This window comes from Malus sylvestris, chromosome 14, assembly GCF_916048215.2.
Source record: "Malus sylvestris chromosome 14, drMalSylv7.2, whole genome shotgun sequence".
Classification (NCBI taxonomy): domain Eukaryota; kingdom Viridiplantae; phylum Streptophyta; class Magnoliopsida; order Rosales; family Rosaceae; genus Malus; species Malus sylvestris.
Window position 1 is genome coordinate 25,848,249 of NC_062273.1, and position 24,407 is coordinate 25,872,655.

At 37.9% G+C, this 24,407-nt stretch overlaps 4 protein-coding genes and 1 non-coding gene across 6 annotated transcripts; 2 read left to right on the plus strand and 3 right to left on the minus strand.

The window, feature by feature from the left end:
• Positions 1-2,149: 2,149 nt before the first annotated feature.
• Positions 2,150-3,707, plus strand: LOC126600638 (F-box protein At5g49610-like). Its single transcript, XM_050267238.1, has one exon. It carries the CDS (start codon positions 2,176-2,178, stop codon positions 3,607-3,609), a length of 1,434 nt encoding a protein of 477 aa, XP_050123195.1. The 5' UTR covers positions 2,150-2,175; the 3' UTR covers positions 3,610-3,707.
• Positions 3,708-5,810: 2,103 nt separating this feature from the next.
• Positions 5,811-11,264, plus strand: LOC126599942 (anaphase-promoting complex subunit 8-like). Of its 2 annotated transcripts, none has more exons than XM_050266418.1 (4): positions 5,811-6,055; positions 6,148-6,457; positions 7,129-8,379; positions 10,983-11,264. In XM_050266418.1, exons 1-4 carry the CDS (start codon positions 5,970-5,972, stop codon positions 11,070-11,072), a joined length of 1,737 nt encoding a protein of 578 aa, XP_050122375.1. In that variant the 5' UTR covers positions 5,811-5,969; the 3' UTR covers positions 11,073-11,264. The 2 variants fall into 2 exon arrangements, with proteins under 2 accessions (XP_050122375.1, XP_050122374.1); XM_050266417.1 differs by lacking the exon at positions 10,983-11,264 and adding an exon at positions 8,504-8,939 and having other exon boundaries at positions 5,812-6,055.
• Positions 11,265-13,902: 2,638 nt separating this feature from the next.
• On the minus strand, positions 13,903-16,049 carry LOC126599943 (uncharacterized). Its single transcript, XM_050266420.1, has 3 exons — positions 15,884-16,049; positions 15,685-15,773; positions 13,903-14,206 (listed from the first exon to the last, which is right to left on the minus strand). The coding sequence occupies exons 1-3, from the start codon at positions 15,911-15,913 to the stop codon at positions 14,053-14,055; spliced, it is 273 nt and encodes a 90-aa protein (XP_050122377.1). The 5' UTR covers positions 15,914-16,049; the 3' UTR covers positions 13,903-14,052.
• A 101-nt stretch (positions 16,050-16,150) lies between these two features.
• On the minus strand, positions 16,151-16,222 carry TRNAD-GUC (transfer RNA aspartic acid (anticodon GUC)). The gene has a single exon. It is a non-coding gene; the product is annotated as a tRNA-Asp (tRNA).
• A 753-nt stretch (positions 16,223-16,975) lies between these two features.
• Positions 16,976-19,917, minus strand: LOC126598330 (uncharacterized). Its single transcript, XM_050264687.1, has 6 exons — positions 19,165-19,917; positions 18,898-18,949; positions 18,718-18,807; positions 18,159-18,223; positions 17,858-18,019; positions 16,976-17,763 (listed from the first exon to the last, which is right to left on the minus strand). Exons 1-6 carry the CDS (start codon positions 19,822-19,824, stop codon positions 17,707-17,709), a joined length of 1,086 nt encoding a protein of 361 aa, XP_050120644.1. The 5' UTR covers positions 19,825-19,917; the 3' UTR covers positions 16,976-17,706.
• Positions 19,918-24,407: the final 4,490 nt, after the last annotated feature.

The following is a 24,407-nucleotide window of genomic DNA, read 5'->3' on the forward strand; positions in this document are numbered from 1 at the left end:
TCCACTGCTCGCGTGTAGGAGACCCGGTATGCCTCGAGGGTATTTTTGTCCTATTTTGTCCAAAAATCCACGTGTCGCCTAGTGAATATTTTTGGCTCCACAACCAGTAAGGCTAATATGGTAGGAAAAAATTCCAGCTTTCTGGTAACAAATAGCAATAAAAACCACATCCCACAAAAGAAGAATTTTTATTGAATTAGGATAATAGGATTTGACGAATCGTTTGGAACTAGTCGAATATTAAAAACCTTAGTGCTTCCAGAAGAGAATGCTCTTTTGGAATAATTGTGTGTTCTATACATCTCTCAAGGAGGAGTTTATAAGATGTTACAATCCTATCAATAAGGAAAGAAATTTACATAAAATCATATTAAACTAAAAATCCCAAGGTTACAGGAATATACACAAAAAGTCAACACTCCCCCTCAAGTTGGTGCATATATGTCACACATGCCCACTTGTGTAAGAAACTTGAAAACTTATGACTTGAAACAACCTTTGTAATGATATATGCCAACTAATTTCCATTCTTATTGTCGGTACCTCGATTATCTTCCCTTCCAATTTTCCTATGATGAAGAACCAGTCAAATTCAACATGCTTTGTTCTATCGTGTTGTACCATATTACGTGCAATGTCACGGGCAGCTTTATTATCACAAGACAATTTCACAGGCTGATCATGTTTTATATCCAAATCCCTTAGCAGAAGTTTAAGCCACAAAATTTCACAAATTCCTAAGGCCATACGTATGTATTCAACTTCTGCACTAGAACGGGCAACCACATTTTGTTTCTTACTCCTCCATGTAACCAAGTTACCCCCAACGAATGTAAAGTAACTTGATGTTGACCTCCTGCCGTCCACTGATCCTACCCAATCTGCATCAGTATAACCTTCAACTATAAGATGATTATTCTTTTTAAACAAAATTCCTTCGCCTGGGCTTCACTTCAAGTATCGCAAAATCCTCATCATTGCATTCATATGTTGTTCTCCAGGATCATGCATGTATTGACTCACAACACTCAAGGCATATGCAAGGTCCGGTCTTGTGTGTGCCAAGTACATTAAACGGCTTATCTCTCTTTGTAAACACTAAGCTTCAATCCTTCCTCTAATGGAGTAGCTACTGGCTGACAAGTTGACATGACGGTTTCGTGTAGAAAATCAATAATATACTTCCTCTAAGACAAATAAATTTCAGAACTGCTTCTCGACACCTCAATCCCTCGAGACGCAATGGCCGAGCCAGAAATTATTCGGTTGGTGGGCTAAGTTAAAATTATTACTACGAAATCAAATGCTCAATTTTTTTTTTTTTTGTTGCATGCGTAAAGCTATGTAATTTGAGTAATAATTTGAAGTAAGAATTTTGTAGCCTGCTTTTATGTTCTAGCCTTCAAACTTTCAAATGAATATACTATTGTATAGAAGTTTTAATTTATTAAATTTTAGTGTTGGTTAAAGTGATGAGTTTATTTATCATTTATTAACTCTTATTTTCCCTAAAAACACTTCTACGATTCAGACTTTTCATTTTCTAGGTGGGCTACGACAATTAAAAAACTCATAAAATAAGTCAAACAATTAGTATTTTTTAGCTTAATGAACTAAAACTATCCCTTTGTTATAGCTTAACAGAGCGTTGTACTTGGCCCTATGTGTGAACTTTACTGGCGGAGCCGAAGAGAGACAAGAATAGGCCCAGGCCTGTCCAACATCCTTCAGATTCTTTTTTAATAAAAAAGGATTAAAAAGAAAGAGAAAACAGGAGCATGAAAATTACTACTACTAGTCTACCCTAAACATCATATATGATATATCACTTAGTCACTAGTAAGGCTAATATGGGAGGAAAAATTTCCAGCTTTCTGGTAACAAACAGCAATAAAAACCACATCCCACAAAAGAAATTTTTTTATTGAATTAGGATAATAGGATTTGACGAATCGTTTGGATCTAGTTTAGCCTAATAAATAAATAATATGTAATCCTCCATTAGTTGTTTCCAATTTGTATTCTAATTTGATTGTTCTTCATAATCCTATTTCATAACGGATATCTTTCCAAAGATGACCAGGATTACAAATGCACTATATATTAGTAAGTGCCATTAGCAATCAATCAAACAATCTGCACAATCACAACTACATCGATCAAACGACAAAGATCATGTTGTATATTGATGATCTCCCTGATTTTGTATTGGTGGAAATCCTTTGTCGACTTCCCCGCGAATCCGCAGTTCAATGCAGGTGTGTTTCCAAGCGTTGGTTCAGTCTCCTCTCTGATGATTACTTTCGTTTATGCTTTTTGTGTGTCCAAGATAAAAAGCGGACGCCGGAGCCAACTACTCTGATCTTCACGAATCCAAAGGATGCGAGGGATTTCTTTACCATGTCGGAGCAGCCACTGGTGGCCGAAAACCAAGGCCGCCCCCGCAGCTTCTCTTTGAGTTTCCTCCCTTGTTTTCAAAGGCCTGTCGACACACCAGACAAGGAACCAATTGTAGTAGCGGCATGTCGGGACTTAGTATTATGCTGCGCAGCCAAGACTAGTTCGGACTACTACGTCTGCAATCCATCCACCAAGCAATGGGACGCCATTCCTTCCCTTTCTCATCAATGCTGCCACGAGGAAGCGTGGGTCGGATTTATCTGCGAACCCTACTACTATAAGAAGGAATGCAGGGAAGATGGCAACGATAGCCGAAAGGAAAAAAGTAATACATTCCAACTTAACGTTGAGAGTAGGTACAGGATCGTGCGATTTACTCATTCATCCTTGCAGCAGCCCTCGAAAATAAAGCTCGAGATTTTCACTTCCAAGACTGGTAAATGGACAGAACATATTGCATCAGGATTTTCACTTGGTGGTTTGAATCGCACAGCGGTTGCTTACAAAGGAAATCTGTATTGGTGGAACTTTAACGCTGGCTGGGCGATCGGTTTGGATATTGAACATCTTAAATTGCGTTGCATTCGTGGGCCTCAAGATGATCAGTTCATCACTCCCATCCATTCATATTTTGAAATCCTAGAATCCATTAAAGCAAGATCTCGAAAAGGATATTGTATGCGAATGTGCCAGTTCTCTCAAAATCAAAACCGTCCAATTTTTCTGAGTGTTTGGGAGTACTTGGAAGATGAAGAGGCCAATAACGCTGGCAAATATTGGTATTTAGTAGGCAGAGTTTCCCTGGACTGGATGAAATCGCAAAATCCATTGGCCATGGAATCGAAGGAGAAAAAGGTAAGGACGCTCGGTTTTGACCCAAATAATGAGGATATCTTATATGTACAAGTACGTGGATACGTTGTTATTTATAACATTGGCGCAAAAACGGTAAAAGTGGTTTGGAAAACTGAGCCCACTTATGATCATGTTGTGTACCGACGAGTTGTCTTTCCATATATGCACCCATGGTGGCCGACGACACTTCCTAAACGCAAACAACTACGGGAGACCTCTAGAAGACCAAGCAGCAACAGGGATGATGAGACGCAACGGCGGAGTCAGGAATTATTAGGTTGGTGGCCTAAGTTAAAATTATTACTACAAAATCAAATGCTCAATTTTTTTCGTTGCCTACGTAAAGCTATGTAATTTCAGTAAGAACTTTATAGTCTGCTTTTAGGTTCTAGCCTTCAAACTTTCAAATGAATATACTATTGTATTGAAGTTTTAATTTATTAAATTTTAGTGTTGGTTAAAGTGATGAGTTTATTTATCATTTATTAAATTTTAGTGTTGGTTCACTAATCCGGAAATGGAATGAGGGGAGTTGAATTGAGGAGAAGTTCGATTGAGGACAATCATAATTGGATTTCTATTACTAAATTGTCTAGAATCAGAACCCTAGGGCTGTACTTCTATTTATGCGAGCAAAACTGGGGAGGGGAGAATTGAACTTAGGATCTCGAATGCAACTGCGCAAGAGTGAATACTCTTAACCAAATGAGATACAAGCCTCTTGCAAGCCCGGTAAAGTTCAGTCTATCAAAAGAAATAACGTTAGTTACAATTTGGTGGTTTTAGGCATTTATACACAACTGATGCAGGTTGCTTGTAACTAAAAAAAAAAAGTTCCCTGTGCAAAAGAAAGTTCCCTGTGCCTAAAACTAAAAAAAAATCATGACATCTTTGCATTTACAGTCCTCGATAACAATCACATATTCTTGTTATGACAATAGTGATCGTGTTAAGGAAGAGAGTCTCGAATTAACTGCGCAAGTCAAGTCTAATTATACCAGAGTACAGGGATTGGGGGCTTATGAAGGAAACAACCTAGAAGCTGTTTCAAAATATATAGTCATTGACAAGCAAGTATGATGAGTAAATGCAAAGATTTTTCCTTCATAAGCCACCGATCCACGGGTGTCGAGAAAGCTATACTCTGGGACGATATAACTGCAAACAGAAATGCATGATGATTGCACAAAGCTAACATCTTTGGATAGATTTATAGAGGTATACTCAATCAGCATGTTTCCACAATGGCCATCATTCAGAGTTGGCCTCGAGATTTCGAAAATCATGCTAGCAATTCAGATTAAAATGCATGGAAACAATGAGTTTGATTCAGGAAAATGGCCTCCCCTTTGAATACTAGAAGTATTTTTATTATGAACTAGTCGAAAATTAAAAACCTTAGTGCTTCTCATTCTCTTTTGGAATAATTGTGTGTTCTATTCATCTCTCAAGGAGGGGTTTATAAGACGTTACAATTCTAGGTAAGAAATAATTTACATAAAATCATATTAAACTTGGGGATGTGTATTCAATTAGGATTTTGAGGGATTTTAATTCTTTTAATGAATCTAGAGATATTCAATCAGGATTTTAAGTGATTCTTTGAAATTTAAAGTGTATTCAATTATAATTTTAAGATGGTTTATTAAAATTCTTAGAAATCCGGATGTATTCAATTAGGATTTTAAAGAAATTTATAACATTCTAGGTGTATTTAATTATAAATTGATTTTAAAAAGTTTGAGAAAGTTGAAGAATTAGAGGGAATTGGAGAAATTTCGTAGTGTATTTTAAGCATCCACAAATCTCACATCTTCCCATGAGATTTCGATGAAATTGAATCAAAATTTTATATGGACTCTCTACAAATCAATTAAACTCCGTAAAAATTCATGGATTTATAAATCCATTAAAGTCTCTTAAATTCTCGATTGAATTTATAAATCCATTAATTTACATAACTCTTCATTTTGGTCATTGAGATTTGAAATCGATATAATTGGTTCCTAAGTTTGTTTACAATCAATCATTTTGGTCATTCCGTGAAAAATCTCCATAAAATAAGGATAAAATGACAAAAATACCCTCAATTTTTGTCAAATCATTTGTTGTGCTATTGTTTATTATATTGAAGGTAATTTTGTCATTTTGATCCTTATTTAATAATTTTTCATCAAATGACCAAAATGATTGATTGTAGATAATATTAGGGACCACTTCTATTGATTTCAAATCTCAGGGACCAAAGTGAAGAGTTAGGCAAATCTCAATAACCATTTTGGCTAAAAAGCCGTTCAAAAAACTTCGATCTGTACGGACCAGTATATAAATGATAAATCTCAAACTCCCATTGTATTAACCAGAATTTCTCCCTAGCATATAGTTTGCTGGTTGTATTTAAGAATTTCTCCTGATGAATGATCGAGGTGGGTACCCGTTTTAGACCGCTAGATCCATCTGAACGGTTGTAAATTTAAAACAGGCTTACGTAGAAACGGGTACAAAAATACCAGCCCAGCCCATCCAAGTTAAAATACTAAAAAGCCCTCTCAGAACCCAAAACATTTCGATCCTGTTTTTGAAAAATCTGAAAACAGAGAGCGCGGGGTGGCTGAGCAGTCAGCAGCAACCGTCACTCACGGCGCACGTTAGATGCCCCCGGCGAACAGTTGCAGCATTGGCTGAGTCAGTGAGTGAGCGAGTCAATCGATTAGATGGGTTCGAAAGAGAACTACAGAATCGAGCTTCGAACTGCGATTCGACAGCTGAGCGATCGCTGCCTCTACGCGGCTTCCAAATGGTACCTCCCAAAACCCTAAATCCCTAAATCCCCATTTCAAATTTCAATTCTTTACATCCAATTGATGCTTCGTCGTTTCAATGATTATGCAGGGCGGCAGAGCAGCTCGTCGGCATCATCGAGCAAGACCCGGTAAAGTTCACGCCTGCGAACACGAGATTCCAGCGCGGGAGCTCCAGCATCCGGCGCAGATTCCGCACCAACGACGTCACCTCGACGCCGGCTGCCGGCGTGTCGTATGTGTCCACTCCGGTGATGGAGGAAGATGACATTGTGGACGGCGATTTCTACCTCCTTGCTAAGTCGTATTTTGATTGCAGGGAGTACAGAAGAGCTGCTCATGTGCTTCGTGATCAGAACGGAAAGAAGTCGGTCTTCCTACGCTCCTATGCTCTTTATCTGGTTTGTAACTTTCTTCTTTCACTCTCTGCAAGTCAAAGATTTTTCAGTGTGTTTCGCCCATAAATTTGAATCTTTACAAGTTTGAAATTGATGAGAATACGTAGTATATAGGTAATCTAACCAAGAACACCACCAACAATTATACTGGTTCGGCGTTAGCAAGCCTATGTCCAGTCGGAGAGGACAGAGTCTTCTAAGAGAGCACTTACGAGTGTGTATCACTCAAGAACCCTATGACCCAAATAAGCTAAAGAACACTCTCGGCGAAGTGTATCCATAAAGCCAAAGAAAAACTAGGCCGAGAACATCCCCGTAAACAAGACTGACGTGGCACTTGAAAGCCACACAATGCTTTGTGCAAAACAAGCTTGAGACTTAAATACGAGAAGGCAAGTTTTTCTATGAAATAGGAATCCAATGTTGCAAATAGGATTAAACATACAACAAAACGGGTGAAAGACAACTCCAATCGGCAATTGGGTTTAGGAATCTAACGAGATTTTACATTTTGGTTGATCGGTACTTTAAGAAATCTATGTCAGTTTAATGCTACATGATAGAAGTAGTAGAAACTTCTCTCGTGTTAAAAAATCCTTGATTTTTATGAACCTACTTATTTCATTCAGATTTTATAGTTGTATATTTTTCTTTGTTTTTATTGCTTGATGAAGGCTGGAGAAAAGCGGAAAGAGGAAGAAATGATAGAACTTGAGGGGCCCCTAGGAAAGAGCGATATTGTGAATGGTGAACTGGTTTCTCTCGAGAGGGAGTTATCAACCCTTCGCAAGAATGGGACTATTGATCCTTTTGGACTCTACTTGTATGGCCTTGTGCTCAAAGACAAAGGCAGCAAGAGTCTTGCTCTTACAGTTCTTGTGGAGTCTGTTAATAGCTACCCTTGGAACTGGAGTGCCTGGTCGGAGCTGCAGTCGCTGTGTTCTACAGTTGATGTCTTGAACAGCCTTAAGCTCAATAACCATTGGATGAAGGACTTCTTTCTCGCCAGTGCTTATCAAGAACTGAGGAAGCACAGTGAATCCTTAAAAAAATATGAATATCTTAAGGGCACTTTTGTTTTCAGTAATTACATTCAGGCTCAAATTGCAAAGGCACAATACAATCTCAGGGAATTTGAACAAGTTGAAGCAATTTTTGAAGAACTTCTCAGGAATGACCCTTATCGAGTGGAAGACATGGACATGTATTCCAATGTGTTATATGCAAAGGAGTGCTACTCTGCACTAAGTTATCTTGCCCATAGAGTATTTATCACTGATAAATACAGGCCTGAATCTTGTTGTATTATCGGAAATTACTACAGCTTAAAAGGGCAGCATGAGAAGGCGGTTGTGTACTTTAGGAGGGCACTCAAATTGAACAGAAACTATTTATCTGCTTGGACCCTTATGGGTCATGAATATGTTGAGATGAAAAACACCCCAGCTGCTATTGAGGCATATCGACATGCTGTAGATATAAATCCATGTGATTATCGAGCTTGGTATGGATTAGGACAAGCTTATGAGATGATGAGCATGCCCTTGTATGCTCTTTATTACTTCAAGAAATCAGTATTCTTGCAGCCAAATGATTCTCGGTTGTGGATTGCTATGGCCAAGTGTTATGAAACTGAACAGCTGCACATGACTGAGGAAGCGATGAAGTGTTACAAAAGGGCAGTTAATTGTAATGACAGGGAAGCAATTGCCCTGCACCAATTAGCAAAGCTAAATTCTGAACTTGGACGTTCTGAAGAGGCAGCTTATTACTACAAGAAGGATTTGGAGAGGATGGAAGCCGAAGACAGGGAAGGACCAAATATGGTAGAAACCCTGCTATATCTTGCTCAATACTATAGGCAGCAGAAAGGATTTGAAGAATCAGAGATCTACTGTACCCGTCTTCTAGATTATACTGGCCCAGTGAGTTGCAACTTGTATTTCATTATATATGCTTATGTAAACGTGACATTGAATTCTAATGAATTATGTGCAAATGTTTCGAATCAACAGAAAGTAACCGTTAATTCTCTGCGCTTCACTGCAGGAAAAGGAAACAGCAAAGAGCTTACTTCGAGGAATGAGAATAGAACAAGCTGGTGGTCCTTCAATGGATGTTGAGCACTTTCCTCCCTAATTTAGTCATGATGTACAAGGCAGATGCCTTCTCTACCAGTTTTGGCACAACAACTTGCAAGAAGCTTGAAGTTGATAGATCACATTTAAGAGCGTGTCGTGTACTTATATTAGTAATGTTAATTAGTTTGATTTTTGTAGAAAATTTCAGTTTTAATGTATTGGGTGCAAAAGTGGAAATGCAAGTGAAAGATTAAGAAGAAAAGGAAAATGTCTGGTTATGTGTTTATTTTCATCTTTTGAAATTTATACAGTTTTAGAACTAATTTATAAATGGAATTTCATGCTTTTTTTTCTGGGGACAAGGGAGATGTATTTTTTCAGTTATAGACTTGAATTTTTTTCCATTCAGAGTGATTAGCCCCTTTCCTTTGTTGTCTCTTTTCCTTTTGCATTCATGATGCATAAATATGAAAATTCTTTTTTTAAGATCAACTTTCTCTACTTACTTTTGTAGTTTTGTTGTCTATTTTCTCTCTCTCCTCTCTGTAAAGATGAGCAAGGGACCTGGACTTTCACCGACATCGGCAAAAAAGCCATAGGTAAGCAACTGTTTTCATTCCCTCTCTCTCTCTCTGCGATCTATCTACTGTTTTGTCGCTCTCAATTGCGTGTAATTTGCACCTAGAATTCTGTTGCAGATCTTCTGACCAAGGACTACAGCTCCGTTCAGAAATTCACTGTCTCCCCCTACAGCGATGTTGCCGTGGTATGCTTTTGAAGCTCTTATTTAATTAATGTGAATAGCTAATTGAGGAATCAAGAATTATAGTTTCGGATCGTGAATTAGAGGTTCAGATCGATGCTGAGAAAAACAGCTTTGCTTAATAATTTGTTTTCCGGTCATGCGTTCTATAATATTGGGGATGTCTCAGCACCAGAAAGGCAGTGTACGGACAATTCATCTCAGATGTTACCAGAACTTGAATTGGTATGAATGTTGATTACAATAGTCTGAATGTTTATTACAATGAATATGCATGTTGTACTTTTCAACTGATATGGATGATGAGGAATTATGGTCACAAATATATATGCAGGATCATGGTTTTTTAACCATTGTGGCTTTTGAAAAATTGTTTCGTAATGGAAGTTGGAGAAATCCATTGATCTCAGTCGACTGGTTTCTATAACTACCGCATACCTGCCATGTGCAATGGTGCTAATGGTATTTGAAAGGTAAGGCCTTCAAATACATGTATTTGCCTTTGTTATATGTGCAATCTACTATTCCTTCCATGGAAAAATGGTCAAGTATTTGATATTAGAGATTCCATATTTATCATCGGCAAACTTTGTGAAAGGAGAAAGGCAAAGTTCTAGTAAGCATGAGTTGCTTACTAGTGAAGGGCATGGGAAATGAAGATAGATTAAGAGAATGTATATTCATAGTTTCCTAAGTATGAAGAATGATATACTGATAGTATTGAAAGCACAATATGAGGGAATTGTGGAGGTATAGCATAGTCATCTTTCGGGGTCGATACATACTTAAGAAATAAGTAATAAGTAATTTTCTTTTGAAAAGAGATAATAAAATGCAATTAATCAGTCCACTAATTATTTTTTACAAAGAGTAGTGTTTAAGATATTGAAAGACTAGAGACTTTCCAAAAAAATACCTTAAATGTGGGGTACTTTACCCAAGCATCGGCTTTTAAGTATGATTTATTCTGTTATCTAGAGGCAGTCTTTGTCCCTCTTAACTGTTTATGCACACAGCCAAATGAAATGACCCAAAATTTTACTAATTGTAGGTTTTTATATGCTTAATTAGATATAATTTCTAGATTTTCGGGCACCAGAAAGAATGTAATTACACCTAATTCGCAACTACACCACAAAGAATCGAAGAACAACCCTAATTACTAGACATTTGTGATAGAAACGAAGAACCCCTAATCACCTGCATACACTAAGGACCAGAAGTATGAAATCAATGACGGTCTTGCCCGCCAAGAGCTTCGGAAGCAAAGACTTTCATGGCAGCAAGTTGGGGAAACGCATCCCAGGATTCCATGAACGCTATAACTCCGCCTAAGAATACCGATCCTTGGGTAATCTAGGACACGAATGAAATCTCGGGCTGAGCGGACTCACGGTCAAGTTCTTTCATCTTCTCTCCGAATCTTGGGACTCAGGGTCCTTGATGTTCACGGGCACAAAGTGTGTGTTCCCCGGCAGATAGGCCATTACTGAAATTTCAGGCTGAGCCATCTCGACCTGGTCTTGGGACTCAAGATCCGCATGGCCCACTACTAAAATTTCAGGTTGAACCATCACGGGCTCAGTATCCGTGCATATTTCCAAAACCACTCATTCCAAACAATTATGTGCAAATGTTTCGAATCAACAGAAAGTAACCGTTAATTCTCTGTGCATCACTGCAGGAAAAGGAAACAGCAAAGAGCTTACTTCGAGGAATGAGAATAGAACAAGCTGGTGGTCCTTCAATGGATGTTGAGCACTTTCCTTCATAATTTAGTCATGATGTACAAGTCAGATGCCTACTCTACCAGGTTTGGCACAACAACTTGCGAGAAGCTTGAAGTGGATCGATCACATTTGAGAGCGTGTCGTGTACTTCTATTAGTAATGTTAATTAGTTTGATTTCGGTAGAAAATTTCAGTTTTAATGTGTTGCTTTAGTTTTCTAGAGTGTTTCCTTAATCTTTCATTTTTTTATTTTTAGGAAAACTAATGATAAGTGCTTCAAAACTTTGTATTTTAATTAAAAACCATCTTCTTGTTTTATTTAATAGTTAGGACAAAGCCCAACGTCAAATGAGTCTAAGTAAGATTGGCCCAAGCAACGTATTTATGATTTTATCCTAACGGCAAACCTTGCGCTGTTTGTTTAGCTCGTTTCATTCCAGATGATTGAGAAGAGCTTTTGTACGGCTTATACAAGATTCTTCGAATCTGATATTCATTCTCTCTCTTCTGCTAGTTTCTCATCTCTGTTAATCAAGGAGATTTTGTATGTCTTGATTATGTGATTCTCCTATGCATCAGGTAATATGAATACAACAAAATGATTTATAATATGAACGATTCTAATTATAAACATAAAGTTTCACGATTTGGTCACAAAATATCTTAACGGGGAGCTCCTTAATCTTAAAAAAAAAAAAAAAATACAAACATTCCTCCATGAGAATAGGAGCTTGTGCTTTGTATAATATTTTATTAAACTATTCTAATTATGTAGAGGGTTAAAGGGGGTGCCTTTTTTGCTCACAACCCTCAAACGATGGTAATGCTCACTATCTTATTTACCACAGTTCTATGAGCTAAAGACTTGGGTAGTCGGTTGAGCAGGCGATTCTTTGGACTCAGGGTACACGGCCACAAATGCGTTCCCCGGCGATTCTTGAGTAGTCGGCTGAGCAGGCGATTCTTTGGACTCAGGGTTCACAGCCACAGATGCGTTCCCCGGCGATTCTTGGGTAGTCGGTTGAGCCGGCTATTCTTGGGACTCAGGTTCACGGCCACAAATGCACTCCCCGGCAGAGCATGGGTCGGAGCGCCATTAAGAACTTTTTCGAACCAAATACCCGTCGACGTCTCAACGAACTCCGGGAAGAATCACTGGGGAATGTATCTGTGGCGGTGAACCCTGAGTCGCAAGAATCTCCGGGTCAGCCGACTACCCAAGAATCGCATACGGAGCCCGCGGCGGCGGCGGAGGAGATGCACCGCGAGCCCGCTTAACCGATTACCCAAGAATTGTCGGGGAACGCAGGTGCTGTGGAATTGATCCAAAGGATCCGGAAGCCGTGCCTCGTGAGCCCGCCCAGAGTGAAATTTCCGCCGCCTCCCACGTTCTTCACAAATTGGAGCAAGCATCATCGTTCATAGGTGGACTGACCGGATTTGTGGAATGCTGGGACGCGGTTCCACAACTCGCCGGCATGAAGTTGTTTCTGCTCCCGAAACTGGTAGCTGTGAAGACCATTATCGACTGGCTCAGGGTGTAGGTGAAAGGAAAAGAAAGTAAAGTACTTCATCCTTCTTGTCCTTCGTCCTTCTTGTCCTTAGGTATCATAGGGTATCTGTAGGTGAAAGAAAAGAAAGAATAAAGTACTTCGTCCTTCGTCCTTCGTCTTTCATCTCCTCTTCGGATCTTGGGACTCAGGGTCCTTGATGTTCACGGGGACAAAGTGTGCGTTCCCCGGTAGATAGGCCATTACTGAAATTTCAAGGTGAGCCATCGTGACCTAGTCTTGGACTCAAGATCCGCATGGCCCACTACTGAAATTTCAGGTTGAGCCATCACGGGCTCAGTATCCGTGCATATTTCCAAAACCACTCATTCCAAACAATTATGTGCAAATGTTTCGAATCAACAGAAAGTAACCGTTAATTCTCTGCGCTTCACTACAGGAAAAGGAAACAACAAAGAGCTTACTTTGAGGAATGAGAATAGAACAAGTTGTTGGTCCTTAAATGGATGTTGAGCACTTTCCTTCATAATTTAGTCATGATGTACAAGCTGGTGGTAGTCATGCCTTCTCTACCAGTTTTGGCACAACAACTTACGAGAAGCTTGAAGTGGATTGATCAATTTGAGAGCGTGTACTTCTATCAGTAATGTTAGTGTGATTTCTGTAGAAAATTTCAGTTTAAATATATTGCTTTAGTTTTCTAGAGTGTTTCCTTAATCTTCCGTTCATTCTTTATTTTTCTGCACTGGGTTGCCTATCTGTCTATTATCGAACTAGTCACGAGGCAGGCTTTGATGTGCGAAACACAATATTTCATATTTAGGAAGCATTTGTTGCTAAAATTGTATTGTTTGCTAAGGATTTGAGTGTCTTGAACACAACTTTTGCCTGTTTCGGTGTTAAATGAAATGCATTTACGCTGTGTGTAAAGAAGGTAAGGAAAGGCATGACATGATACAGCAGAGAATAAGATCAACATGTGCAGTAATTTTCTCTCGATTCAGTAAAACTTGTGTGGGAATAAATGATCTTAATTTGCATATATATTTCTTTATGTCGTCTCATGAAACAATCGTATAGAGATCTGCCATTGCTAAAATAATGTAAATGCTAGTTTAGAAGTGCTTTTAAAATGACAAAAAACCTTTTAGAAAAAAATGTTGTTGAGTTCCAAAAACACTTGAACTGCTTCCTGAAAGAAGCATGAAAAGCACTTCAATTGCTTTTCTAGAATTCACTTGCGTTTTTATTAAAAATTCGTTCCAAAAGCACTTCCAAACATCCCATCCAACCGATTGATATACAGAAGGCAACATCCATCCTATACGATGCTCGAAAGGCAGTTAATCAACACAAATAAAACTAAATTCAAGTGCACATTGTCATTCACTCACATTATTTCAAATACATAGGAAGTATAAATTAAACACAACCTCTAAAGCTCCAACAACTAATAGCAATCACTGAGTCTCATCTCTGGCATCTTCTTCGCTCAACCGGTACTCAAACCAGTTCAATTATTTTTCGGGTCCGTGAAGAAACCATTGATGGCTGGCATAATCTCCGGTGCCCTGTTGCGGACAAATTTCCTCAAGAAATTCTCTTTGTACTTTTCTCCTTCGGCGTGATTATCCAATACTCCAGCAGCTCGGTTCTCCTTGTTCACTCTGATTCAGAAAGAAAAAAGAGATGGTATCACCATACGCTACGACATCCAGTATAATTTTCACATCAAATTCATAATTCTTTCAGGTTTGTAAGAGTGAAGAGAACCAACAGAGCAAGAAGAAAATACCACACACTTTGAGGGGTCGTTCGTTGTGAAGGAAATGGGTTAAAAGGTAGGGGCAAATGATTATTTGTTTAGAGGGGATTAGAAATGAAGAAAACGTATCCCTTCTAATCCTACCATTTTACGGGATTTGTTGGGAACAAGTTTCATTTATTAGTAATCTATCTTCTACCTTCAAGTTGAACAAATTTCCCTTTTTTCTTTGTCCAAACACATCTTGAAAATAATAAATAATCCAATACACTCCAATCCTAAGCATCGAACGAGCCCATCCCGATACCATCACAAATCGGTTTATTTTGGTATACAAAAATTTACTTGGTCTCTCTTGTAATCAATTTAGACCACCCACTAATGTTAAATTAAACCCAAATATTTGACAATAAAATTAAGGTTTTTACGTCTTGGAAATATTCATCCAATTTGATCAAGGTTCTAAAAGACGCTAAGCGCTAGTTGGACGGCAGGTTGAGGTCTAGCGCCTAGACGGATAGGCAAAGCCTAAACAGGCACCTAGGCGGACTAGGCGGATTTAAATAAATCTATTGTATTTTGTGTAAATAAATGTTTGTATATACTTAAAATATATATAATTATATTATAAAGTATTGGAACATAATGAAAACATGGAGCAAACATATAATGTGTGTTTATTTAAGTGTTCAATAAGTCTTTTACAATTTATTGAAAATAATAAAATATAAAAGAAAAGTTATCTATTTTCTATCTAAGGGGGGAGTGTATTCAATTGGGAAATTGAGAGATTTTAATGGATTTATAAATCCATAGATTTTTATAGAGTTTAATTGATTTGTAGAGATTCCAAGTAAAAATTTAATTCAATTCCCTCGAAATCTCATGGGGATGGGTGAGATTTGTAGATGCTTAAAATACACTACAAATTCTCTCAAATTCCCTCAAATTCCTCAACTTTTTGAAATTCTTTAAAATCAAATCCTAATTGAATACACCTAGAATGTTATAATTTTTTTTTTTAATTCTAATTGGATACATCTAAATTTATAAGGATTTTAATAAACTATCTTAAAATCCTGATTAAATACGCATCGAATTTTAGAAATCACTTAAAATCCTGATTGAATACTCATAGATTCATTAAAGATTTAAAAATTCATCAAAATCTCAATCGAATACAACTTAGTAGCAACCTAAGCAGGTGTACAGTGGGTCTGAACAAGCTAGATGGTCTAGGCGGGGATTTTTTGAACGGAGAATTGGATAAGTTATTGGCATAGCACAGAAATAAACGAATTACAAATTGAACACATAGATTAGCAACAATCTAATTCTAAAGCATTAAGCTTTGCAGTCCAAATTTATAGAGAGACATACCTGACTTCAGGGTTGATGGTGATATGGCGGAACAGGCTCAACCCGCAGATCCCTATGGCGACCCCTGTGGCCGCGAACAGTGGATAAACCTACATACACACAAACAATACGACGCCGGATTAAATGCCTAGCCAACAAAATCAAAGCCGATCTGGTACAAGACGAAAGGATCGAGTCTCGGAGGTTGATCTGCGCTCACCTCGGGCCTCAGCCAGCGATTCGCAGTCATTGATTGAAACGCACCGTACGGAGATTACCGGAGAGAAATATGCGATGAGGGCTTGAAATGCTAAAACAGGGACCAAGGAAGGAAGAAAGACCACCCGAGCCGCCACTTTGATTGGCTGTCTCCGGAGTGGGGTGCCCCACTTGCTGTCTCCCGTTCAGCAAATAAGAATGCGACACGTAATTCCATCGGCCCTCCTGAGGTCTGACTTAAAATATGTATAAAAACCAAAACCTGTTGCGCCGTTGCCGGGGATCGAACCCGGGTCACCCGCGTGACAGGCGGGAATACTTACCACTATACTACAACGACTTGTTGCTTTCCAAGGCTATTAGTTTGAAATTAACATGTACTCGATTAAAGGATCCGCAGTCAGCTTATTCATGTCATTGGACGGTTGCACCCAAGTTTTTCTCATTTTGTTCTCATTCAAAAGACGAAACTAATTAGGTTCGCTTGGCTTGAATAAGTTCATATTATCACTTGTATAGTTGGATTTTTCTTTTGTTACCAAACTGGGATAGTTGAATTAACATGTATCTTCTACAGCACAATCACGATTACTATGTGGATAATCGTGATTAAGATTTTGGTCTCGTTTAGTGGCTAATATTGGATGAGAACTCAGCTCTTCAACAGACACACATCTCTAAACTCGCAACCAAATATAGTATTAAAATATGTAAAAACATCATACACGAACACACGTACAATACAAGTACAACCACTGTTCTAAAAATCGGCCTCGGCGCTGGACGGTGGAGCCCCACCCTGATTTTGGGCAAGACGTTTGGAAAAATAGGCTGGAAGCTAGGCAGCCCTAGGCGACACCTAGGCAGTCCTAGGCGGTTTTTTTTAATTTTTTTTATTTATTAATTGTGTGCTTTTTTCTTTTTTGGTTTCATAATGGTATACTTATAGAAATGGTGTACCTAATTTGCAAATTATGGATTTACTACAAGTTCATCCAACAGTGAAACGAATTGGAGCACTTTTGAGGGGATACATACAAAGAAAAGAAATAAACTAGATACAACAAAGTTAAATAATTTAGTCTATGTCTAATCCAATACAAGGATCATGATTCATGAACAAGAAGAATTTAGTCTATCATCCAAATCCTCTTCATTATGATTATATGCTTACTATTTTTAAAAAATTGAACTTTTTTTATGTATATAATTTGTGTATTATTCTACTTCTATTTTTGCATTTTATCATTCTTTTATTATTCATACAAGTATATATATATTTTTAGGTGTAAATAGACACTTATTTACAAGATATATAATAAATTTACATAAATCCGCCTAGCCACCTAGGCACTTGGCCCCTGCCCGCCGTCCGACTAGCGCTTAGCGATTTTTAGAACCTTGAGTACAACTAGTGGCCTACTCATACGACTACAATGCCACTGTTTTCCTCGGCCAAACTACAGGCAATATACTCAAGCTCTTTCTATCAAGGAGCATGGACTTGGGGATACCCTCCAGAAGTGCTGTTTTTCAACAGAGGGATGACTCGGAATAAATGATCCGACGAAGGAAGTTCTTCGGCCTCTAACTTCAACGCATAAGCTTCTTTCCACTAACTTCAGTGCATCTCCGTTGTCAACTCCATCATGTAACTTCATATCAAAACTCAAAATGGTAGTATTAGAATGTTCCATGCCGATATCAATGTCAGCCCCTTCCATCGCCATTTCAGATCTCAACTTGACTTCAGATTAAGTCGACATGACATCTCCATCTGGTATATGAACCGGATTTGAGAAGACCTATCCCAAGTCATCCATGTCAATTCCCTTTGTCACGTATACGATCACGCCATGAACCTTGTTTCTTTGAAAGTACCTACAGAAATGGCAGATCATTTCAAATATAATGGAGAGTCCAAAAAATAACCCACATCAACACGTCGCTTAGCAACAAGCAATCTTCAACTTACCTTCTCACTCAGGAGGCTTGTAGTTGTAGGCTCACTTTCTATGCTGTCGTTTATGTTGTTCTCTGCCTCAATCTCACTATCCATCACAATGGTCGGTCGATCATCTGATGCACCAAACATAGCCTCATCATGAGCAGATCTGAGCTGCTCCTCCCTTTTTGTCTACACGATGACAATCGAATGAATAACATCAGAAACTACGGGTCATCTTTAACAAGCCAGATTTCTAAATGTAAGGTGACATGAACATAGAACTGGAACTCAAATGAGAAACTAGTGGGAAGATCGCAGATGCACATAACTCAACTGCAGAAAACCGGAAGCTTTGGCCAATGTGCTTAACCAATGCTGCATCATCTTCAGCAACTATACAAAAAGGTAAACAGGCACAATCAGTTCACTTTGCTCTTATCAGACGGCCAAGATATATTCTGAGTTACAACTTAAAAGCTACATAAATCAGTGTGGCAGTATTATCAAGTCTCATGTCAAGGATGCCTAATCATGCCTTTCTTTCTGAATCTAACCTATGATGATTGATAGATCCAATGATCTGCTAATTGACCGCTTAATTAGATTTCTGATCTTGGATAATAACTAATATGCCACATATAAAACTAAATTACTTTGTAAGGCTATAGAGCAATCAAAGTGTATGCTTGAAATGATAATCTTTTGTTACAAGTATGGCCGGGCAATAAGATGTAGCGGCATTTATAGCTGCAACCATATCCCGGTTTTCTCACCAAAATATGAACATAAAGATGATTATCCAACTGATTGAGAAAACAGAAGTAATGCAAAGCAACAAAATTCAATCTTCACTTTATAAAATACAGTGGTGTTTATAGATGTTTAACCTTCAACGTCTTCATCATCAAGTGGTGCATCTTTGTTGAACTCGAATCTTTCCCAACCCGAGCCCATCCCTTTCGTCGTATCCTTCTCAGCTGCATTTAAGAACACACAATGTTATAACGCACAGCTCCAAGCAAACCCATATCTTAGAAATTAATGCACTATAACATCAGATAGCTCACCAGTTTCAGCAAGTTGAAGCTTCATCTTCGCCTTCACTCTCTCGGCCGCTGACTGATCATGTCAAAAGAACAGTTTGTTAATCATACTTGACAATCAAAACCCAAAATAACGAGTAATTAGTCATCTTATCAAGGATTTCACATGTAAATTAGTAAACTTATTAAGAATTCTCTGTGTCATTTATCTAAGATTGATAAAGACTTGAGCCTGATTCCTGACATTGATGAATTACAATAAGTAAATTACAATTACCAAATTAATCATACCATATCATAGCCTTCAATCAACTTGGAATGATCAGCACTGCCTCCATTCCTCTCCTTCCCCGCTCTTCTCTCCGAACCCCTCTCCCTCGGTGACGAGCTCCGACTCCTCCTCCGCTCCTTTCTCCGATCCCGAGGCGACGGACTCCGACTCCGGCTTCTCCATCTCCGTCGTCTACCTCCATCGGAATCGCTCTCAGACCTCATCCTCCTCCTCTCTCTATCCCTATCCCTATCCCTATCCCTATCTCTTTCTCTATACCTCTCTCTGCTCCTACTTCTCCGCCTCGAATGCCTCTCTCTGCTCCTGCTTCTGCTCCTGCTCCGCTTCCTCGAATGCCTACTCTCTCTCTCCGAAACCCTAGCCGGTTGCCTATTCTCTCTTTCCTCCGCCGCGTTGGCCTTCTTCCTCTTGAGCTTGTTCTGTATGGATTCAATCTGTGCTTGCTTCTGAAGCTCCGACTCCTTCTTCGGGCTGGACGCCTTAACAAACTTACTGAGGAAGGAAGACGAGGTGGAATACGGCAGCGCTGAGCCGCGCTCAGAGGCATTTTCGGAATCCGAGTTTGCCGAAGAGAAGCCGAGGCCTTGTTTGAATCTGGCTGCTCCTTCGCCCCGCCGAGTCAGCTCGTCATAGTACGCCGCGGCTTTTGCCTCCTCCATTTTCGAGCTCGGCGATCGGCAACGCTTTCTGGTGTGACGGGTTCGGGGCGTTGGTTTCTTTTACTTGTCGCTGACGACGGTTTTGCGCGCCGGATTTCGGGGCCCGCGTTCTTTTGTGCTTGTTGAATTAACGGGCCTCGATTCTCAAATAGTTTGGGCCATTTCTTTTACTTGGTGCGATGAAACGATGTCGGTGGGCTGATAGATCCTGTCGGGACAAAAGGGACCTCTCAAGCCCAGTTTGGGTTTATGACTTGTCATGTTGACGTATTTTGTTTCAGTTGTCGTTCTTGTTCTAAAAAGCGCAAGGTGCTAGCTAGGTGGCATCGCGGTGGATAGAGGCCTAGGTGGTTTTTTTTTTAGCTAAATTTATTATATAACATTTATATAAATGTTTATTATTCTTAAAAAATAATATAATTTTGTTGTAATACATAAATTATAAAATAGAATGATATATAAATTATAAAATACTGCAAGTAGCCCTCTACCATAGTGGTGGAGATGATTGTTGCACAACGGCATGGGTTTGAACCCCATCGACTCTAATCTAACATCTAATCTAACAAATCTATCATTTGAACAAAAAAAAATTATAAAATACCAAAACATTTGTTTGACAAAAAAAGAAATTATAAAATACCATAATATATTGAAAACATTGGAACAATGTATAATGAGTGTTCATCAAAGTATCCAACAAGTCTTTTATAAGTTATAGAAAAATGTATCTATATTACGTCTAAGTGAGAGTCATGACCTAAGCGGTTTAGGCGGATGCCTAAGCAAGTCTAGACGCCCTTTCTTATTTTTTAAACGTCTAAGAATTAATCGTAGTGATAGCCAACCGCCTAGGCAGCCCTAAGCTAGGATTTTTAGAACAATGATCTTAGTAGTGTTGTTTGCACGCCCGTTCTTATGGACCTCGTGGTCTAAAGAAATAATAGTCTCTCATTGTTTGATCTCAATCAAATAGTAGGTGATCATTTTTGTGTTATATTTTCTCCTCTTGTATTAAGATCCGACAGTTAGTGATCACCCATCGTGAATTTAAATGATTTTATGGGGAGGTGTTTTTAAATCATTAGTACATCTCTTTTCTTTGAAAGCCATACAGATCCAAATGATACTGAAATGTAGACTCAAGGAGAACCGAAAACAGTGTTTCTATCTTTCTAGATTTGTGCTGCATCATTTTTGAAAACCACATACATATAAACTCTCATCTGTTGCAACAACTGTGGAGACGTACAATATATTTGATCGGCTGCAAGAATCAAGGTCTATCAACAGATCAAATTCCAAAGGTCACCACCAAAGTGCCTGGTAAATCATTAATAAATCAGGGAATAGGATCAATTTCGGATTCTCTTTTTGAAGATTCGGAAGATCAATTAATCGTGTTCGTTCATCGTGCATAATAGGGTTAGAAATTATTTCAATATTTTAATTTAAAATTAAATATAAATAGTACTTAATGAAAACTGACCGCACGATGTATGATAAACAGACACGATTGATTGATTTCCGGATTCCCACAAAGAAGATCCTTGTTCATAAATCAGATTATTCATGGCATATATTATTAATTTATTTATATTATAAAAGGAAAAAGATGAAAACAGAGTATTATTATTTATTAATTTAAGATCTGACTGTTCACTTCACGCAAATGGAGGTTGCTCAGCGGAGAGAATCAAATCGGATAATCAATCTCTCTCTCTCCATCATTCCTCCACAGTGAAAAGTGGGCCCACTTTGATAACCCGAAAGAAGGACTCTCTTCTTCTTCTTTTTTCCTTCTCTTCTCTTCTAAAATATGACGTGTCCCTTCAAACTAAATTTTCTTGGAATATCCTTTTCATCAAATTCATCTAATCAATTAATTTGAATTTTTGAAATTTGATCAAACGATTAAAAATATAAGATTTTTTAAAAATTCTAATAAATTTAGCCGTTAAATTAAATTTTAAAAATCCGGATTAAATGATTTTGGATGGATTTGGTGAAAGAATCCAAAGAGGATCCATTTCCAATTTTCTTTCCCAATTTTGACGCCGCCGGTGTTGGACGCTGCGCTTCGGAGTGAAAGTCATCGACACATCCAAAAGAAAATCAAACTTAAAGTTGAAAAAAAAAAAATTTAAGTTGGGGTCTTTCAAAAATGTAATTTAAGATATTGGTCAAAATTGGATAAAGGGATGGAAGCTTTTAAGTGGGAGATGGGAGGCTTTCAGATTTAGCAGACTGAAATTATGATGATGAACAATTTGAATTAATTCATCCTTCATGACTTTACAATAAGATCAAATCCAGAGGTATCCTAATCATGTGGATTCAACTTTCTTTCTTGTCTTTTACTTCTTTTGAGAATAAGGATCTCATGGGATTTGGGACTTTTCGTTTTAGGCGGATGGTTGATCGATCGGCACAATATAAACTAGTCAAGTGGTTTATGTTTACGTGGTTAGTTGCCTAACCTATTAAAGGGGATATAATTTGCAGTTTTTAGTATTGTTGGATTTACTTGTAACGTTCAATTCAATTGCTGGATTTATCTCGCATTTGATAATTTTTTGTAATATGACTACATCATAGTCGTCTTGTAAATTTTAATGGAGTAAAATAAAGGGAACTTTAAAGAAAAACTCATGCTACTGTTTACTATAACGAAAAACCACATTTTTACACTTAAAAATCAATCATGGTACTATTCACTTTACCATTTATTTTGTCATTATCGTTAAAACTCAAAATTTTCAAATCATTTTCATTAATTTTCTTTAAAATAAAGTGTTGATCCTTGAACAATGATCAAATTGTAGGTTTATTTGCGCAATTAAAAATTCATTAAAATTAATGTAAATTTGACGTAATGTGAAGTATGAATCATTTTTATTAATCTCTTTGATAATTTCCAACTTCACATGAAATGAACGTGACCCCCTTTCAAGTAGTAAATCGAAGAGTTGCACGTATGTCTCTTTTAATCCCATGTGTCATGTGTTGAATTTTAATGTAAGTCCTCACGTCTTTTGCCTCCAGTGACCAATATTTCACATTTTGTCAAGTTCAAGTACTAATTTTAATAAATTTTCAGTTTATAAATTAAAACTACGATTAACTCATAATTTAAAAACCAGTACTCCAGTTTAGTGTATTAGTTAATAGATCACTTTCCAAATGTATATCCTTTGCAAGCACCATTGAACCTGGGAGCTGTTTGAGTCCAAGTAAAATATGCCTTATTTTCAGACCAAGTATTTTATGCACTACCACCATATCAAACTCATTTTTCACATAGTGCAGCATTAGTGGTAAAAGTTGAATCGAGATCTTATTCAATCTCAGAGTCCACGAAACAAGAAATCACAATCACTTATTTTAAATCTTACAACCCCCTTAGCCTATTTTTTTGCTCACCTCACATAAACGAAGAGTCTTATGGCTGGTTTGGTATTGTTGTGCTTTACAAAAAAAACTGTTTCTGATGTGCTGTGAGAATAAGTAGCAGAGTGTTTGGTAAACTTTTTTGTAAAAGTGATTTTGGAAAAAAATGTAGTATTATAGTGTTTGGTAAACTTTTATGTAAAACAGCTGTAACTGTGTGAAATGACTAAAACGGGTTTGGTCTTATTTAGTGTACCTTGAGGGGCCCACTCCTTTTATTTGGTCTCCCTCTTCTTCTCTCTTTCTTCCCTTTTTCCCGTGAGACTCTCCTTTATCTCTAACTCTCTCTCGATGATACTTTCACTCTTTCTAATTACCGAGAGAATCACCTATGCCAACACCAATTTTCAAGTGAAATCCATACCAAAATTCCCTGTTTTAGGTGTAGTTTGACCTATGGATTCGAATGGTGGCGTTGCATGTGAAGATCAAATACTCAAAAATGAAGAAAGCCAACCCTTCCCTCTTGGTGAAAAACTCTTTGACGAGTGGACCTAAGACTTGACGAAATTGGGGTGCTTCAAACTCAATTCAACCTTCATTTAATCTCACGTATAACTTCTGTATCCTGCATATCGAATTTTGGCATGAATTTGGATCCTGGATTCAAATTGTGGGGATCTTAGGGATCCTTACATCTTAGTCATTCATCGTGCATCGTGAGGTCAGAAAATATTTGACTTTTTTTATTTAAAATTAAACACAAATAATACCTGACTAAAACTGACCGCACGATGTACGATGAATGATTAGGTTGTAAGAATTCATAGAAGCCCTACTAAGTAAATCCGGAGAGGATCCTCTTCCTAAATTTACCAAGAACTGCTTAGGCATATCCATCTAATCCAATATTTCCAAGACCTTCCATGCTTTTTTTAATTAATTGGCCATATGCAGGAGACCATGGTTAGATCATAGCTAACCCAAATCTGTCATTTAACTATGAATCATCTCCTCAAGATCTTGAGTAGATATCACATGGCCCTTAAATCAATCAAATGCCCCTCCATCCCCAACCAAAAGATATAGAAAGATACTATACAATTCAACTTTTTTATTCCTAACACATTTTTCAACTCTTCAACGTGAGAAAACTTCGTTAGAACAGTCTGATCATAATACAAATCAAGTAA

Excerpts from the sequence above, each read along its gene's own strand:
- LOC126599942 (XM_050266418.1), top strand. The coding sequence starts at position 5,970 with ATGGGTTCGAAAGAGAACTACAGAATCGAGCTTCGAACTGCGATTCGA. Across the intron at positions 6,056-6,147 it reads CTCTACGCGGCTTCCAAATG|GGCGGCAGAGCAGCTCGTCG; the intron begins GTACCTCCCAAA and ends ATGATTATGCAG. Across the intron at positions 6,458-7,128 it reads GCTCCTATGCTCTTTATCTG|GCTGGAGAAAAGCGGAAAGA; the intron begins GTTTGTAACTTT and ends TGCTTGATGAAG.
- LOC126600638 (XM_050267238.1), top strand. The coding sequence starts at position 2,176 with ATGTTGTATATTGATGATCTCCCTGATTTTGTATTGGTGGAAATCCTT.
- LOC126598330 (XM_050264687.1), bottom strand. The coding sequence starts at position 19,824 with ATGGAGGAGGCAAAAGCCGCGGCGTACTATGACGAGCTGACTCGGCGG. Across the intron at positions 18,020-18,158 it reads TCCGGTTTTCTGCAGTTGAG|ACAAAAAGGGAGGAGCAGCT; the intron begins TTATGTGCATCT and ends GTCATCGTGTAG. Across the intron at positions 17,764-17,857 it reads CAAGCCTCCTGAGTGAGAAG|GTACTTTCAAAGAAACAAGG; the intron begins GTAAGTTGAAGA and ends CCATTTCTGTAG.
- LOC126599943 (XM_050266420.1), bottom strand. The coding sequence starts at position 15,913 with ATGACTGCGAATCGCTGGCTGAGGCCCGAG. Across the intron at positions 15,774-15,883 it reads ATCGCTGGCTGAGGCCCGAG|GTTTATCCACTGTTCGCGGC; the intron begins GTGAGCGCAGAT and ends GTGTGTATGTAG. Across the intron at positions 14,207-15,684 it reads ACCATCAACCCTGAAGTCAG|AGTGAACAAGGAGAACCGAG; the intron begins GTATGTCTCTCT and ends TTTCTGAATCAG.